The 18,788-nt window shown below is 43.9% G+C and overlaps 1 protein-coding gene across 2 annotated transcripts in view; it reads right to left on the bottom strand.

Moving 5' to 3' along the window:
* TYK2 (tyrosine kinase 2) overlaps positions 1-18,788 on the bottom strand; it is a 2,798,586-nt gene that overhangs the window by 927,292 nt on the left and 1,852,506 nt on the right. For both annotated transcript variants that reach the window (XM_044084572.1, XM_044084573.1), the window contains one exon: positions 7,179-7,355. In XM_044084572.1, the coding sequence (XP_043940507.1) occupies positions 7,179-7,355 (177 nt within the window). The remainder of the gene's footprint in view (positions 1-7,178; positions 7,356-18,788) is intronic.

The raw sequence follows: 18,788 nt of genomic DNA, 5'->3' as shown, positions 1-18,788 counted from the left end.
ATTGCCTGGGTACATCCAAGGTATGTAAGAGCTGTTCTCCCCTGTTCTGTGGATTGGGGAAGAATGTAGGAAGGTGGATAGCCTGATTTAAAGAGACTCTGGATACCACCTTAGGCATAAATGTAGGATTTGTTCTCATGGACACTATCTTGATGGAAGATCAGGAATGGTTGTACTGCCATTAATGCCTGTAGTTCAGAGACCCTTCTTGCTGAAGTTATTGCCAGCAGGAAGGCAGTCTTCCAGGATAAGTATTGCAAGTCTGCTGTAGCTGCTGGCTCGAAAGGAGGTAGAGTCAGTTTTTCTAGCACAAAGTTCAAGTCCCATGCTGGCAATGGAGGTTTCCTGGGAGGTTTTACATTTTTAATTCCCCTCAGAAACTGTCTGAGCAGAGGATGCGAGAAGACAGGAGGATCCAAGCTGTATTGTGCTGAAATAGCTGATGCATGTATCTTGATGGAGGAGTAGGACAGGCCTGTATGGAAGAGCTCCGCCAAGTACTCCAGGATGTTGGCGATGTTCACCAGTGTCACATCTTGCCCCTTTGCAGCACTCCAGATGAGATATCTTTTCCATTTTGCTGCATAATTCTTTCTTGTTGAAGGTCTACGAGCCTCCAGGATTATGTCCTTAACCCTTTGGGATAAATTTGGGTTAATTTCTGTTATGTAATGTTCCAGGCAGTTAGCTGCAGAGCTTTCAGGTTTGGATGCAGAATGTTGTAGTTGTTCTGTGTCAGCAGTAATGGGATCAGGGGCAGTTTCCATATTTGTTCCCGGGACATGCTCCTCAGCAGTGGATACCAATGTTGTCTTGGCCAGTCTGGGGCTATCAGAATGATCCTCGGACGTTCCTCTCTGATCTTGAGAAGCACCTTATGCATCAAAGGAAGTGGTGGGAATGCGTATGCTGTCAGGCTTTTCCAACTGAAGGATAGGGAGTTCACCTTCCAAGCAAGTGGGTGGTAAGTCCTTGTGCAGAATTTCTTCAACTGGTGATTGTATGGGGATGCAAACAAGTCTATTTGTGGTAATCCCCATTGTCTTGTGATGGTTTTGAAGATGTCCGGATGCAGCATCCATTCGTGGGCATCTGTTGTAGTTCTGCTTAATATGTCTGCTAGAATGTTTTCCTTCCCTGGTACATAAATTGCCTGTAACTGAATGTTGTAGCTCAGAGCCACATCCCATAGGTCCAGTGCCAGCCGGCATAGGGGGTATGAGTGTGTGCCTCCCTGTTTGTTGATGTACCACATAACTGTGGTGTTGTCTGTCCTTATCAACAACTGGCCTTCTTGGAGAAGAGGTCTGAATGCCTGGATTGCCAATTTTACTGCCATCATTTCTTTTAGATTTATGTGCAGATGCAGTTGGTCTTGATTCCATAGGCCTTGAATGCACTTGTCCATCATGTGTGCCCCCCAACCGAGGTCTGAGGCATCTGTCGTGATAGTTTGTCTTGGTTGACTTTTGCAGAAGGGCAGTCCTGTGTTTGATTGACAGGCCTGAGCCCACCATAAGAACTCTTGTTTCAGGCATGGGATCATTGGAATTTTGGTTTCCAGGCTGTGCTTGTGCTGAGACCACAAATTCTTTAGGTACCACTGTAGCTTTCTCATATGAAGCCTGGCATGAGGGACCAGTATTATGCAGGATGCCATGAAGCCTAGAGCTTGTAGCACTTTTCTTGCAGTTAGATGGCTCTGCTTTGTTAATGCCAAGAAATAGAGAGGAAGTTGCTCTTTCTTTTCTGCAGTTAGAGATGCCATTTGTTTTGATGTGTCCAGTTCTGCTCCCAGAAAGGTTATTATTTGGGATGGAATCAGCCTTGACGTTTTGGTATTGACTGTGTATCCCAGGGCTTGTAGCAGATAGATGACTCTTTGTAAGTCTTCTGTTAATTTGTTTTGTTGACCGCTTGTATCAGGCAGTCGTCCAGGTAGGGATAGATTTGAATTCCCTGAAGTCTGCAATGAGCGATTACTGATGCCAGGCATTTCGTGAACACTCTGGGCGCAGTAGATAAGCCAAAGGGCAATGCTGAGAATTGATAATGCTCTGATCCTGCAAGAAATCTGAGGTATCTTCTGCAAATTGGTCTTATGGGGACATGCAGGTATGCCTCCTTGAGATCTAGAGTTACCAGCCAAGACTCCTTGCCCAGCATGGGAAGAAGCTGCTGTAGGGTCAGCATTTTGAATTTTGGAACAATGAGGAATGTGTTTAGAGCGGACAGGTCGAGAATAGGCCTCCATTTGTTTTCTTTTCTTGGTACCAGGAAGAGCCTGGAGTAAAATCCCTTCCCTTGCTCCATAAGTGGTACCTTTTCCACAGCTCGCATTCTTAATAATTGAGATATTTATTTTAGAGCTTCTGCCCTTTGAGGAGGTGGTAGGTTTGGCATTCCTCTCTTTCCTGGTAGTGTATGGAAATGGAACCTGTAACCTTTGTCTATAGTCTGCAAAATCCATTTTTCTCTTGTAATGCAGTGCCAGTTTCTTGAAAATAATGTTAGCTTTCCGCCTAAGGGTGCTTCTAGTTGTTCCCTGGTAGGCGGTGCCACCGCCAAGTCACTGTGATTGAGCTGTTGTAGTGGTGGTGGCTGTATCCGTGCCTCATTGGTTGTTACCCTGCCACTGGCGACCCATGTAGGCACCCCTGGATTGGTTTCTGCCTCTAGAGCGCCTATTCCTGCCTCTTTGTGCCTTAGAGGAGTCCGGAAAGGACCAATTCTTGGAGGGCCAATTCCTGCTAAACCTTGGAGGTTGAACTTGTAAGAAATCTTTTACTGTTTGCACAGATTTTGCTTTCTCTTCCATCTTTTTCAGTACCTGCTGTGCGGGGGCACCAAATAAATTGACCTTGTCCACAGGTGCATCCAAAAGCTTAGATTTGACATGGTCTGGTAATGCCTGCTCTTTCAACCATGCATACCTCCTGATAACTGTGCCAGTCATGGCTGATCTAAAGGAAGCCTCCAGTGCATCATAGCCACATTTTAAAGAATGGTTACTAACCTGCTGTATGTTATGTAACATTTCTTGAACATACTTTTTATCTAAAGATTCTGCAGAGGACAGCTTTTTAGTCAACTGGTCAAGCATAAACTCTTGATATTGAATCATATGAAATTGGCAGTTCAAAGCTCTAGCTGACAAAGTAGCAGAGGTGTAAACTTTTTACCCCTCTCTCTAAGGACCTGGATTCCCTTTCAGAGGGAGGGTTTTTAGAAGAAGTAGCTGCTACAGCTTTAGGGCCCTGGGAGATAGTCTCTGGATCTGCAAAAGGGGCCTTATATAAGTGGTGATGAGTGTCCGGGACCCTGTAGTACCTATCTGGCTTAGCAGGAGCCGGAGGTAAAGTATCAGGAGTAGTGCAAGCATCATTAAATGCATCATCAACAACAGATAGAACTGGAGGAATAGCTAAAGGCCTATGCTGTGGCAAGTGTAGAAAGGTCCTAAGCCTTTTTCTAGAATCTGAGAAATCTTGGCCCTGCCACTGAAATTGTTCCCTCATAGCATGCAAGGTTTCCCCAAAGGAAAATTCCTCAGGAGGAGAGGCTGAAGGGATGGACTCCTCAGCATCAGAGTCTTCGTAAGGAGAATAAGAAGCCTCAGGAGGGTCTGTATGTTCTGAATCATCAGAGGAATCATCTGTGGCTACTGGCTCAGGGGGCTCTGCTCTAGGCCTCTTTTCTGGAGGAGGGAGAGAGGCCCTGTCTGGATGAGGCTGGGATCCACGAATTAAAGAGATGAGATCCTCTGCTAAAGAAAGCATATGGGAGCTGGTGCTGGGCCTGTGAGAGGGGGGCTTGGCAGGCACAGGTTTTGAAATTTTGGCTGCTTTAGCCCTGGCAAAGGCCTTAATAGACATAGCTGGAGGAGGCCTAGCAGCTCCACGTGCAGGGGTAGAAATATCTAGGGGAATGGTGTCTGATAAATCCTGTGAAATCGCAACAGAAGGCTGGATTTCAGAAGCCGTTTCTACCAGGATAGAAGAGGTCTCGGTAGAAGGCAAGTTATCGGCTGAAGGAAGAACCGCTTGCTCGGTTTCGGCCGAAACCGAGACACTCGTGGTTTGCTTAACCGCGGTTTCAGCCGAAACCGCGGACCGCGAGTGTCGGTCCTTTTCTTTGCGCTTTTTGGTTATTTGCGTAGTCGGAGGATCCGGCGGCATAATGTAGGCAAAATCGGGCGAAAATCTGTTCAGCAAAGTCCGAGCGACGTCTAAGCGTCCGCCGGTTAAAAGAAGCACAGGCTAGACAAGCTGCTACGTCGTGGTCTGGGCCTAAACAATGAATGCAATAACAGTGGAAATCTTTATGAGGTACTTGTTTCACACAAGATAAACAGTTATTAACTTTCTCTGACATCGGCTGAGGCAAGAAAGAGTCCCCAACGGGGTACTTAGCTTTATAGAAGTCTTCGAAGTAGTATTCGGTAGTAGTAATCTCTGGATCTGACCGACCGGCACTTGCGAACAGCTTCTGCTTCTGCGCCACGCGGCAAGAAAGACTGAGGAAAATGGCGTCGGCTGATGCCTTTATACCCGAAGAACTGCCGCAATGACGTCGGGTGAAGTGCGACACCAGCCGAAGCCAGACCCAGACTTTGGAATCCGGCCGACTGAAGGGCTGCCTGACGACAAGACAACCCATTTGTAAGGACTGCAGATGCATCCTTGAAGGACATCTATACATTTCTTGGCATTAAGCTTCAGCCCATGGCTCTGGCACCAAGCATCAGTTTCTGTAAGGCCCTTTTGTAGAGTATCTACATCATTTGGGGATTCAATATTTATTTATTTATTTTATTTATTGCAGTTGGTTTACCAGGATAGTCCATTGGGCCACGAAGAACCCGTTTTCAATGGAGTCCTGGGGAGAAAAGCTCCAAAAAAGAATAAATGTACATTAACATTTGACAATAATTTCTAGGTACATTGTAGTAAAAGAACATAAGCAAAATATTAAAGTTTGTTACAATTAGATAGTAACAGCCTTGGTATATGCTATAGAATCAACAAAACACAAACATAGAAGAAGATTTATAAGCAAACATGGAAGATGAAAACAGTAGGTTATGGTAATTAAAGGGGATGTAGTAGAGTAGTTATATAGTAGAGTAGGTTATAAGGGGTGGGTGCATGAGCACTCCCATAGAGATGCTAGGTGTGAGAAAAGAGATTTCTTGAAGGTAGAGTGATTAGTGGTAGTGCGGATGTTAGGTGGAAGAGAGTTCCAGAGGCGAGGCTGAAGGAAAGAAGGTTTTTGCCTGGGGGATGAGTGGGTTTGTGCACTTCTAGTAGATTCTGATTATTGGACCTTAGGACTCTCTTTGGTAGGTGCATTTTGAGGGCAGAAGAAAGGGAGGGACAGTTGGAGGGGTTTAGAATCAGCTTGTGGGCTAGAGTTAGTTGAGTGTAAGTGAGATAGTTGGGAAGTTCTAGCCATTTTAGTTTTTGGAGGGAGATACAGTGGTGGGTGGAAGACCTATGAGAAGTGGCAAATTTAGCAATTTTGTTATAACAGGAGGAGAGCTGTTTTTTTAAAGAGGATTAATGGCTCCCAGTTTGCAGTCATCTGCGAACTTTGTTAGCCAGAGTCCCTTAGTGTTGGCCTGTACTTCAGAGAAGTAGATGCCAAACAATAGCGGTCCCAGGACTGAACCCTGAGGTACTCCACTTGTCTGGAACTGGATTTGGAGACAGCTACTTTTACAGTCTGGGTTCTGTCAGTAAGCCAGTTGGCAACCCATCGAGTGACATAGGGATTCATGCCCAGCTTAGCAAGTTTATCTATGATTCCAGAGTGAGGGATGGTGTCGACGGCCTTGGTGAGGTCCAGATAGGCTGTGTGGACCGCCTTACCCTCGTCCACAGCTCTGGAGACTGATTCGAAGAAGTCAATCAGGTTCAGGAGACAACATCGGCCCTTCACGAACCCAAACTGGGTGGGGTGTCCAGTGTTTGAAGGTTGCCAATGTCTTTTGTTTATAAGTTCCATGATAATACGTTCCATGCCCTTGCAGATCAGGCTCGTCAGACTGATGGGATGGTAGTTCCCGGGATCCAAGGTGGATCCCCCCTTGTGCCAAACAGACAGCAGCTAACACACGCCCTAATTAACCTGAAATTGAGTTATCCATGCTAAGACGCATATTACTGTATGTGCTTCTACTTACACTAATTAATATCTACTCTGTGTGCAACTATTTAACTTAATTTTTACCATTCATATGGCTCTATGGCTATCAAGAGGAATTGTTTCAACTTAGTACTGGCCTAACAAGACAGATGCATAAGCTTATTCAGACATAAGCTCTTTAAATAATACATTACAGATGACTAACTAATTATCATTCAATTAATCAGTGAATTTTAACAGCAAACTAAGCCACAATGCTGGGGTGCTCTTTAAAACTATACTTACTCAATACATACAGATGTGTGCTATTGTACATTTTTAGTGAGAGGATGCATTTCTGTGTTATGGGTTAAGTAAATAATCTCCCATAATATTTTAAACAGGGGGGTTTGTAAATATGTTTGCATCACATTTCTGCATTTTGCTTGGCTCTTTCCAGCTATTCCTCTATTGAAGTTGCTTTCATCGGCTTCATACTCACATCCCTATGGCAAACAAAACTCTTCCTGAAAGCTATAACTTATTGCATATCAACAAAGTGTAATAACCTGGAAACATGTCATATGTGGTGGAGTCTGGCTATCTGGAATGACTGCAATGGAGTGACACCCCATCCAAAACCCAATTTCATGCCTTACTCTCACTGCTTGCCAAGACTGACTCTGACTTTCCAGTGACCATGAACAGGACAAAAGAAGTACTGGAAATGAAATAAATTATTGAAGGCCTACCTGATACTGTACATTTTTGAGCCAGCATGCCGAAAGCATTTCTGTTTTTCAGGGGTAATGTACATTCAAGTTAGCTCATTCATAAATTTTAGTACATCAAACACCATTAAATCTTCAAGAATGAATACAAAGTATATAAATAATAACGAGTTAAGCAATAATGAAATGCACCCCTCAAAACAGCAGGAAACAAAACGGATTCACTCCTTAGTCCACCCTTCTTCAAAGAAAAAAATAACAAATGACATCTTTTGAATTTCCTATGCATCATCTCCACACTAAAGCTGCAACTGGACTTACCAGGGCAATGTCTCTGTGACTGGGATCAAGTACCTTCAACACAACCCGGATGTCCCTTCGGTTGTTGTTGTTCCATTCATCAGAGAAGTATTCGTCATTCAGTCCATCATCACCTCCCCAAACATGCAATTTACCGGTATATATGTTAGTCCTAGTTCCACGACCCAAGTGATCCTCCTATATGTTGAACAAGAAAATGAAATGGCCTTTTATTATTAAAAGAGTTAGCTTTGCAATTACTTCTAAAACATAAATTTATGTATTACACTGTATGTTGGTTTTCACTGAAAAGAAAGTAAATTCAGCACTGGTGTTACAATGGTGAGTACAGCTGCCTTCCAAGCAGATAACCTAGGTTTGACTCCTGGTCATTTCAGGAGTATATTTAGGTAATTGCCATGGCTTGTAGTAGGGAGATTAGAAAGCACTAATTGTAGGGAACTATGGTATCTTACTGACAAAATATCTGCCTCAAAGCTTCAGGCTCTGGGGTACAACACCATCTGTGTCAAGTTTTAATCTTTAAATCCTTGTAGATGAGGACCTCTCATTTGATACCAATATAGCTGTTACCCCCTGAAAAGCATATAGAGTTTCCCATCTGATCCTCTGTGGGGGTTCAAGAGTTGGGCTAGGGAAGTAACTATCTCTGCATACAGCTCCTAACAGAGCAATTATAGTATTCTGTTCCGCAATCTACTCATACACCAAATGATGAAAGGTGAAATGGGAGAAAAAACGGTCACAAAAACAAAAAATCCTCAAGGTTTATCTTGCAGCCAGACCAATAACAAAATACCTGCCTCTCCTGTGTATGTTAATGGCTTCTTAGAGGAGGTGGTCTATATACAGAGCACAAAGGGACCTATACCATTTATAATCTCATGTTTTCAATAACTTTCTGGCAACCTGAACACAAAGGGACACCAGGCCTCAAAAGTGAATGTCAGCTATGTCATGAAACATGGCAGCAACATTGTCCGGATTCACAGGCAACTTCTTTAGTATGCAAAACCATGATTGGTGGTTTGCGTATTAGGCAACTGTGTTCCATTTAATAAACAGTAAGTTACACACTCTCCTCACACTGCATGATGACTCACCCTAGATATGCAGAACTGCAGGTCTTGCATGTGCACGGCTCAAACAAAAAGGAGACCCTTCTGGTGCGGTTGCACAGAGTGGCCAAAATGCCAGGGTAACTGCTAAGGATGGAAGACCGAGACACAACTCCAGAGGAACCACAAGGTCAGTGGCAACATTGCATATATAACAAAAAAATAAATAAAAAATGCAGACTCAAGACTCGTCTTGGTCAGTCTGAAGTTACCAGTACATTTTTTTTCTCTTCTTACTTTCAAAAGCACATTCTGAATGAGAGAAATTAGGGAAGAAGTTGTGTTGGTGGTGCCAAAGCATTGAGGATACCCCCTCGTCTCACCTGACTAAAAGTGCAGTGCATTTTTGTTATCCTATTCAGGTTATCACTGAATGCTCCCCTTTGTGATAACCAGACTATTGCTGTGGGGCAATGAACTTCTCTGCTCAGAGTGTTTGCTAAGGAATTATGGAGAGTGGGCATACAGAATACTTGGAATTGCACACTGAGACAAACTGTTAGGTCCCAGCTCATTACGGATAATCTGTACAAGAGAAATGCTTTCCTTGCTAGTCAGTCAGATCACTGTTGTGTTATCTGTCAAAAATTATAATGCCCCTGGATTCAGAACTGACTGAAAGGTCAGCATAGTATACTGAATGGCCAGGTTATACTACAAGAAGTGTGACAACAGAAACTAAGCTGTGTTTCAAAAACAGCAAATTCCAAAACTCATTACTGTCCCTTTTAAGAATTTCTGCAGGAGTGCTTCACACCCACACTACATCCTGCCAACATGTGAAATGTAAGACTGTTCTGTCTTAAAGAAGGACAGATACACTGAGCTACTTTGAACTCAAACTATACTACTCCTCTACATTTGCAACTGCAGTTCCACTATTCCAAGAATTGCAGTTATGGTTCTCAGAATTTCAAAAATTACCCCAAATGTCATCATCTCATTTAGGTTGATGTGCTTCATCCCTAGTATTTTGGATGTTTGCCCTTTAACTCACTAATGTAGCAAGTACTAACTCAAGCATAGTCTGATGTATCTCTTTTCATCCTCTGGCTGAGTTCAAGTGAGATAAAAGGGGCCACAGATCCCTGAAGGTCTAGTGGCGCCATCATTTAAATTCCTTGGTCACTACTGGAAAAAGATGAGAGGAAACATTTTAGGCTTGCTTGTGGTGGTCCCCAAGATTATTATTCAATTACCACTGGACCTTCATTATGTGTAACTGGGCATTTGGGACAACAAGGATTAAGGAGGACCTGTAACCCAGTGCTCAAGGAAGGTCTCACCAAGATGTATATTCTCTTGGAGATGTACAGAAAAAAGTTGCTCATTTGCTCTATTCAGTCCTGAGGTAGAGATCCTACAATTCTACTCAGAAATGCCTCTATGAACTACTGTTAGTTGGATCTAATCCAGACTGTGTATTTAGGGTGCTTCTTAGACTTTAAAAGACTTTACTGTTAATAGGTTCATAGGTTAGTACTAGGCTAACTGCCCTTGTGAGCCATTTTAAGCCTAGCCATTTATCCCCTGTGAGATTCAAACCCTGTACCTTGTGTTTGTAAGGCAAACACCTTAACCATTAGGCCACCCTCCCAACCCAAAAACACACACTTGCCAATTGCAGGATTCAAACCCCTATCTGACTATGTTATGACACTTGAGACAGATGCATTAGCAGAGCACGCTATTTGCATTAGTTAAGTTAAACATTTTTGGAGTTCTGTTACAGAAGAAGCCTGAATCACTCACCCAAGCCATACAGTTGGTGAAGACTCTAGGCACAGAGAAGAAAGACCAAAAGGCAAGAAAGTAAACTAACAGTGGGAACATCACACCTGGAAAAGATGTGCAAGTATGCATCTTTCACATCTAAGATCCTTTACCAATACAGAAAGTAGGAACTACATATTAAATATCATGAGTGTTTTCATTTCTGCATAGGTATTCCTATTTGATCAGGTGAAGATGGCCTTCCTTGATCTTCCTTTTCTGAAAACAAGAAATCCTGACTGTGACGCCCGTGCACTGTCCCAGTAATCGAGGAGCATCAATCCTCACCACTAACACCATTAAGGGATGTGCATATTGGGAGAATAACAAGTACACACAAAGTCAAGTACAATTTCCCTTCAGAGCACACAGAGATCACAGTCAAGTCTGGGGCTGATTTCTCCCTTTCTCTCCAGATCCCCAATAAGACTCCCTACTGGCACAGCTATAGGGTTCAGATCTCAGCTGAGTAGTCAAGCCAAAACCTCCAGTACCCTCCCTGTCCAACCAGTGCTTTGTGTCCCTGCCTAAGTAACTGACACACACACACTTTGTGATTTGATTTACATACAACCACACAGACACTCCTGGGGGAGGCTGGCACAGGTTCAATAGCTATGCCCCCTCCTACCCAGGCTATAAGGTAGTAATCACTGTCACCAACTACTCTTATCAGCTACTATAAAAGACCCTTACCAAAGGGTGTCCAGTTCTACTGTGCAATGCTATTATTATCCAAATGGTAGGTGTGACGAACAGCAAGGCTATTGGAGTGGCTTGTACAGTATCACCCAATACATGCAAGTACTCTAATCTCTACACAAAACAACCACAGTTAAAAGGTGTAAAATATTTAAAAAATAAAACACAAGACAATACTTATTAATTCAATACAGTGGCAATAGAGAGGTCAGAAATCACAGGAAACACTTTAAAACACCATTGTAGGACAGTCTGACATAAATATAAAAAACAGCTAGACTAATCTTATTATATTCCTATCTATCTCTAAGAGAAATACTAAGATGTAAATCATACTTACAGAACAAAGCAAGTGCTGGAGAGTTGTTGTCAGATTCAGAACAAAATGCTCCCTCTTTCTCTCTGAGACAGTTTTTACACTGATAATACACATTACTGCCGAGTCATTTCAGATTACATCATTCTTGTCATCTCTGCTCAAGTTCCCGGGCTCACAGAACTTAAAGTTTAACATTTCATTGTGATCTGCAACTGCCAGGAAGTCACAGAGCAATAAAAGACCCTTTACATGTCAAACCTAGTAACTATCTCTGTCTTAAGACAATAGAAAGAAGCTCCTAGTCCAGACATGCTGTCTCTTAGCTTGATGTCACACATAAAATTCTTTACTTATCAGCTTATTTTCTTAGAGTTTGCAAGTTAACGCTGTATGTCCCAGTTTCTACCATAAAACATACATTATATAGGCATAGAGTTTATACATATTTCCGCTTTCTTCCCGCAGGGTGCACTGTGGTTACATTTTTGAAGCTCAGCACATAAAGTACAGCTGTGTACCTACCATAAATGTAGATGTTCAAGTGTATTCACTGTTGCAGTCATTACTCTTGGGTTATCCTGCTGGCAGGCTACCCTCAGTCGGCCAGAATTCCAAAGTCTAGGTCAGGCATCGGTTGCTGTTGCCTCTTCCCTGATGTCAGTGCACCAAGGGTATAAAAGATGCAGCCGATGCCATTTTATTCAGTTTTTCTTGTCCCAGATGTCAGGTGCCCCCAAATTGGTAGGCTGAAAAATATGCCAATAAAAATGCATGCACAAAAATAACATTTCCTTCATCTACAAGCAAATACACCAAATAGGTTGTATAGGATAGAGAAGTGCAGATAAGTCCCTGCAAAGAAAAGGGGGATGGTGGGTGGGTAACCTGGACTGCAACAGTGAATACACTCGAACATCTACATTTATGGTAGGTACACAACTGTACTATGTTCATCGTGTTTCACTGTTGCAGTCATTACTCTTGGGTTGAATCCCAAAGCTGAGGAAGGGTGGCTGGGCTAAATAGGATTAGGAGAGGCTATGCGGCCCTGCAGAACTGCAGTGGCAAAGCCTGCTCTGGACTTAAGAGTAAAGAGGTAAGTGGTAGTGCTTTGTGAAGGTGTGCACTGAACTCCAAGTTGCAGCCTCTAAGATATCTTTGGTTGGTACTCCTCTGAGGAAGGCTGCTGAAGTGGCTGCTGCTCTGGTGGAATGAGGCCTAATGCCCTTAGGCACTGGTTTTCCATGTTGAAAATAGCAGAAATGGATGCAATGGCCTATCCATTTAGAAATAGTCTGTTTTGAGATAGCCTTTCCTTGTGATCCTGCAGCATATGACACTAAAAGTTGCTCAGTCTTTCTGAAAGCTTTAGTTCTGTCCAAGTAGAAGCATAACTGCCTGTGTATGTCCAAAGAATGCAGAATTTTATCACCCTTGTTTTGTGGATTAGGATAAAAAGGTTGGCAAGTGAATGGTTTGGTTAAGGGCCACACTGGACACTACCTTAGGCATAAATGTAGGGTTTGTCCTCAGAGAAACCCTGTCTGGATGAAAAATGATGAAAGGTTCCACAGCCATGAGTGCTTGTAACTCCGAGACTCGCCTTGCAGAGGTTATTGCTAGGAGCAGAGCTGTTTTCCAGGATAATAATTTTATATTTGTTGTTGATGCTGGCTCGAAAGGGGGCAGTGTGAGTTTTTCCAAAACATAATTGAGGTCCCAGGCCAGAACTGGTGCTCTCCTTGGAGGCCTAATCTTTTTGGCCCCTCTGAGGTACTGCCTTATTAAAGGATGAGAAAAGATAGGTGGTTCCGTATTGAAATGGGCTGAAATGGCAGAGGCATGAATCTTAATTGATGAGAGGGAAAGGCCTTTGTTCAGCATCTCAGTTAGGTACTGTAAAATCTGAGGGATATTTGGTACACATGTGTCAATGCCTTGTTCCTGGTTCCAAGCAGAGAATCTCTTCCATTTTTCTGCATAAGATTTTCTGGTGCTGGGCCTCCTGGCCTCCAAGATAACATCCATAACAGCTTTTGAAAGAGGAGTGTTCTGAATGGCTACATTATCCGCCATGCTGCCAGATTTAAGGTCCTGAGTTGGCTGTGCAAGATCCGATTGTTTTGTTGGGTCAGCAAGTGAGAAGTTTGAGGCAATATCCATGCTGGACCTTGAGACAAGCTCTTTAGGATTGGGTACCACTGCTGGCATGGCCAGTCTGGTGCAATCAGTATCATTTTTTGGCTTCTCTTGTCTGACCTGTAGGAGTACCCTGGGAAGGAGAGGCAGTGGGAGAAAAGCATATACCTTTAGATTTTTCCAGCTGAAGGATAGGGCGTCCACTTTCCAAGCTTGCTTGTGATAAATCCTTGTGCAAAATCTCTGTAATTGACAGTTATGAGGGGAGGCAAATAGATCTATGTCTGGGCATCCCCATTTCCTTATTATCATGCTGAAGACTTGTGGATCCAGTTTCCATTCGTGGGGATCCATGAGGTTTCTGCTTAGTTCATCTGCCAGAGTATTTGTTTTTCCTGGCAGGAATTGTGCTTGCAGATGAATTTGAAAAGCCAATGCTGTGTCCCATAAGGTCATTGCTTGTCTGCAGAGGGGGTAGGAATGTGTACCTCCCTGCTTGTTTTTGCACCACATGACTGTAGTGTTGTCTGTCTTTATCAGTAACTGTCCTGGATGAAGCAGGTCCTTGAAAGCTGTCAGGGCATTGTGAATAACTAGCTCTCTTTTTGATTGATGTGAAGATGCATCTGGTTTGCAGGCCAAGTGCCCTGAATACATTTTCCTGCCATATGGGCCCCCCAGGCATAATCTGATGCAGCCGTTGTCAGTGTCTGTCTGGCTGTGGGTAAACTGAATGGCAGACCCTTGTTGTGGTGACAGGCTTCTGCACACTATCGAAACTCCTGTTGCAGGCAGGGAATGAGTGCAATTACTGTCTCCAGGCTGTGGCAATGCTGGGTCCAAACACTGTTTAGGTACCATTGTAGTTTCCTCATATGCAGTCTGGCATATGGAATTAGTAGAATGCAAGATGCCATGAAACCCAGGGCCTGCAGGATTTTCCTTGCAGATAAGTGGGTTTTTGTTGCCAATTTCTTGAAGTAAGTAGTCAGATGCTTTTGTTTGTCTGGCGTGAGATAAGCCATCTGGGCAGTTGTATTTAAGCTTGCACCCAGGAACATTATCTCTTGACAGGGCACTAGTTTTGATTTCTTTTTGTTTACTGTGTACCCTAGGCCAATTAGTAATCTTTTTACAAACACCAGATGCTTCAGAAGAATGTCTTTGTTCTCTGCTTGAATTAGGCAGTCATCCAAGTAGGGATATATTTGAATTCCTTTTTGTCTGCAAAATGCAATAACTGGTGCCAGGCATTCTGTGAAGACCCTGGGCGCAGTAGATAAAACAAAGGGCAGTGCAGAGAATTGGTAATACATTGAGCCAGCTATGAATCTGAGGTACCCTCTGCAAGACTGTCTGATTGGGACATGCACAGGTATGCCTCTTTTAGGTCCAAAGTTACGAGCCAAGCCTTCTTGCCCAGCATGGGCAGTAGCTGCTGTAGAGTCAACATCTTGAATTTTGGAACTTCCAGAAACGTATTTAAAATCGACAGGTCCAGTACTGGTCTCCAGGTTTTATCCTTACTGGGTACTAGAAAAAATCTGGAGTAAAATCCTTGCCCCTGCTCTTGTTGTGGTACTTGCTGAATGGCTCTCATGTCCATGAGGGCTGTAATTTGTTTTTGTGCCTCTGCCCATTGATTGTGTGGCAGGTCTGGCATACCTTTTGACCTTGGTAGGGTGTGAAAATGGAACCATTTGCCAATTTGATGAAAAAAGTGCTAGTTTTTGCACTAAGGGGGCTGCCAAAAGAAAAGTGCTTGGATCTGGTAGAGGAAAGTCATTGGGACTGTTTCCTGTAAGGTTGTGATTTGTCTTCTCCACTTTTGGAGGTAGGAGCACCCCATTGTTTAGGCCTGCATGAGCCTTGGGGCTGAGATCTGCCTCTGGGATGCCTGTATCTGCCTCTTTGTGGTCTGTCTGACACTGGAAAGGACCAATTTTTAGAGGGTCAGTTCCTGCTAAACCTGGGTGGCTAGACCTGTAAGAAATCCTTGACTGTCTGCATGGATTTTGCTTTATCCTCCATTTTTTCAACACCTCTTCTGCTTTAGTACCAAAACAAACAAACCAATAAACAAAGTATCATGCTGTAATGGTGCATCTAATAATTTTGCTTTAACATGATCAGGCAGATTCTGTTCCTTTAACCAAGCATGCCTTCTAATAACAGAACCTGTAACAGCGGCCCTGCAAGAGGCCTCCAGTGAATCATAACCACATTGCAAAGTATGCTTTCCCACTTGTTCAGCTGCATGCAATAAATCCTGCAATTCCTTGTTCTCTGAACCTTCAGTATTTGTCAACAATTTCTGTTTAAGCAGTGACATTAAATATTGCTGATATTTAAGCATATGAAACTGACAATTTAAAGCCCTTACAGCCAGGGTAGCAGAAGTGTAGACTTTTTTCCCCCATCTGTCTAGAGCCCTAGAATCCCTATCAGAGGGGACAGGGTTGTTTGCAGTGGAAGCTTTAACCCCTTTGGGACCCTGAGATATAGTTTCTGGGTCAGTAGCGGGGTTTTTATATAGGAATTTATGAGAATCCAGGACCCTGTAGTACCTGTCTGGCTTAGCAGGTGCAGGGGGTAAAGAGTCAGGGGACAGGCCGGACTCTGAAAATACATCATCTACAATATCCAGGACAGGTGGAATAGCCAGGGGTCTGTGCTGAGGAAGTAGCAGAAAGTCTCTGAGCCTTTTCTTAGATTCAGAATAATCTTGGCTCTCCCCAGTGGAAATGCTCCCTCATGGTATGCAGGGTTTCCCCAAAAGAATAATCCTCAGGAGGAGAGGTTGAAGGAATGGATTCTTCAGCATCAGAATCCTCATAGGGAAGCATGGAGTAATCCTGTTCAGAAGAGGAATCAGAGGAAATAGAAACCTGATCAGAAGAATCATACTCTGTCTCTTGCCTAGACCTCTTATCAGGAGGGGGGTGGGAGCCCCTGATCAAACTAATTAAGTCTTCGGCCATTTTGAGCATTTTTTTTTTAGGCATGAAAGTCTGAGAAGGAGAATGCTGTACTTGTTTCTTTGTCTTTAGAGCTGCTTTAGTCTTTGTCTTTGAAGCTGAAGATGGCTTAATATATAGTTGTGTAGGTCTGAAGACACCCTCAGAAGCCAATGCCTGCTCAGCAGCTCCGGACTCATCTGAGGGAATGATTTCCAAGTGTCCAATACCCTGAGTTTCTAGAGGCCCAGTTGGCTCCACGTGGGAGTCGGAAGCGGCCTGTGGCTCTGAGGTAGTGGGCGCCAGGGGCTGCGAAAGCGCCTCACTGAGAACCGGCGAACCGGTGATTGGCCTAGCAGAGGCTTCGTCGTCGGTTTTGGACCTCGGATGCCTATCCTTTTCCTTGTCCTTGCGTTTTTTTGTAAACTCCGGTTGTCAGCTGGTCCGTCATTATATAATTAAATCTTCGGCCAAAGTAATGAAATGCAAAATCGAACCAACGCTTGGTAGTGAGTTGGTTAAATCTAGCACAAAACAGACAGCTAGCAATGTTGTGATCAGGGCCTAGGCAAGGAATACAGTAAGAGTGAAAATCCTTATGAGGTACTTGCTTCCCACAAGAAATACAATTGTTAATTTTTTCTGAAGCAAGAAAAAAGTTTCCCCAACGGGGTACTTAGCTTTAATGAAGACTTCGGTTCTGAAATTCGGATTTGAAAATCTCAGGAGTCGGCCGACCGGCACTTGCAAACTGCTTTTGCTTCAGGCACCGCGCGGCAAGAAAGACTGAAGAAAATGGCGTCAGCTGCATCTTTTATACCCCTGGAGCACTGACGTCAGGGAAGAGGCGACAGCAACCGACGCCGGACCTAGACTTTGGAATTCTGGCCGACTGAGGGCAGCCTGCCAGCAGGACAACCCAAGAGTAATGACTGCAACAGTGAAACATGATGAACATCACAGTTTTCTTACATTTGTAACACAACTAATCAAATTATTATTTACAATGACACAGAATGATTTACAAAATTCTATCTAGCTAGGCTGGCAGCCTCTCAGTTTATCACATTTTTTTCCCCTCCTGAGAACTCAAGCTAGTTTTTCAAGTGACTCTTGAGAAACGTTACTTGAGAGGGTTGAGTCTATCTGAGTATACCTTACCCATTCTCTGTCTTGAGAGCCCATCTGCATTGGCATTGCTAACCCCACTGTGGTGCTGCACTGTCATATCATATGCTTGCAACCCTAGGCGCCATCTTAGCAACTTGTAGTTTTTCTGGCTGGCTTGATGTAACTATGTTAGGGGATTGTGATCTGTAACTACAGTGAATTTTCTTCCATACAGATAAGGCTGAAGTTTCTGCAGTGCCCACACTATGGCTAGACATTCCTTTTCTATAGCTGCATAGCATTTCTCCCTGGGTTGCAGCCTACGACTGAGATAAACCACTGGGTGCTCTTCTCCCTCCGAAGAAATCTGGTTGCGTACAGCCCCCACTCCACAGTTCAAAGTATCCACCTGTACAACAAATTATTTGCTGTGATCTGGACTGGCTAACAAAGGGGTGTCCTCCCAAAGCTTCTTTAAGCTTCTGGAATGCCTGCTCACATGCTGTGGTCCACACTACCTTATCCGGCATGCTTTTCCTTGTCAGGTCTCTGAGGAGAGCAGCTATGGTACTATAACTAGGGACGGACTTTCTGTAGTACCCTGCTGTCCCTAAGAATGGCCTCACCTGCTTTTTGGTAACAGGTGCAGACCATGCCTGAATGGCTTCCACTTTGGCAGGTTCTGGCTTGAGCTTACCACTCCCCACTCTATGTCCCAAGTAGGAGACCTGTGCCATACCCACCTGACATTTGCTGGGCTTAATGCTCAACCCTGTCCTCTGTAGTCTGCCCAGCACCTCCCTGACATGCTGAAGGTGCTCTTGCCAGGAATGGCTGTAGATGGCAATATTATCTAGGTAAGCAAGGGCAAAATCTCCTGCTCTTCTAGTATATGGTCTACCAGTCTCTGGAAAGTTGCTGGGGCATTTTTCATCCCAAAGGACATCTTTGTGAACTCATACAAGCCAAAGGGGGTCACAAAGAGTGACCTCTCTCTAACACTGGGAGTCAAGGGCACCTGCCAGTAAACCTTGGTAAAATCAGTGGTGGTGAGATACTTAGCCCCACCTAGCTGCTCTAGGGCTTCAGCTGTCATGTGGTAAACATCTGACTCTGTGTGACTATTTAATTTCCTGTAATCCACAAAGAACCTGATGCTGCCATCTTTTAGCACCAGCAACCCTGGGGAGGCCCAGGGACTGATAGACTCTTGAATTATCCTAGTTCCAACAGTTTCTGTATCTCTTCCTCAGAGTCTGTCTGACTCTCTCAGGCACCATATAAGGGGCCTGCCTAAAAGGCTTTTGGGGTTCTGTATCCCACCTGGTGCAGCACCAGGTGGGAGCACCCTGGTTTCCCAATGAACATGTCCCCAAACTCCTGTAACACTGCTCGGATTTCTTGAACCTGGGTAGGAGATTGCTACTGGGACACTGCTACCCCTTCCACTAGGTATCAGTCTGAGCCTCACTGAGAAGATCAGTCACCAGAT

The sequence above is a fragment of the Protopterus annectens genome, chromosome 9.part0 (genome assembly GCF_019279795.1).
Source record: "Protopterus annectens isolate FY-2018-M chromosome 9.part0, PAN1.0, whole genome shotgun sequence".
In the NCBI taxonomy this organism is placed as follows: Eukaryota; Metazoa; Chordata; order Ceratodontiformes; family Protopteridae; genus Protopterus; species Protopterus annectens.
This window is presented reverse-complemented; position numbering and strand designations above follow the sequence as displayed.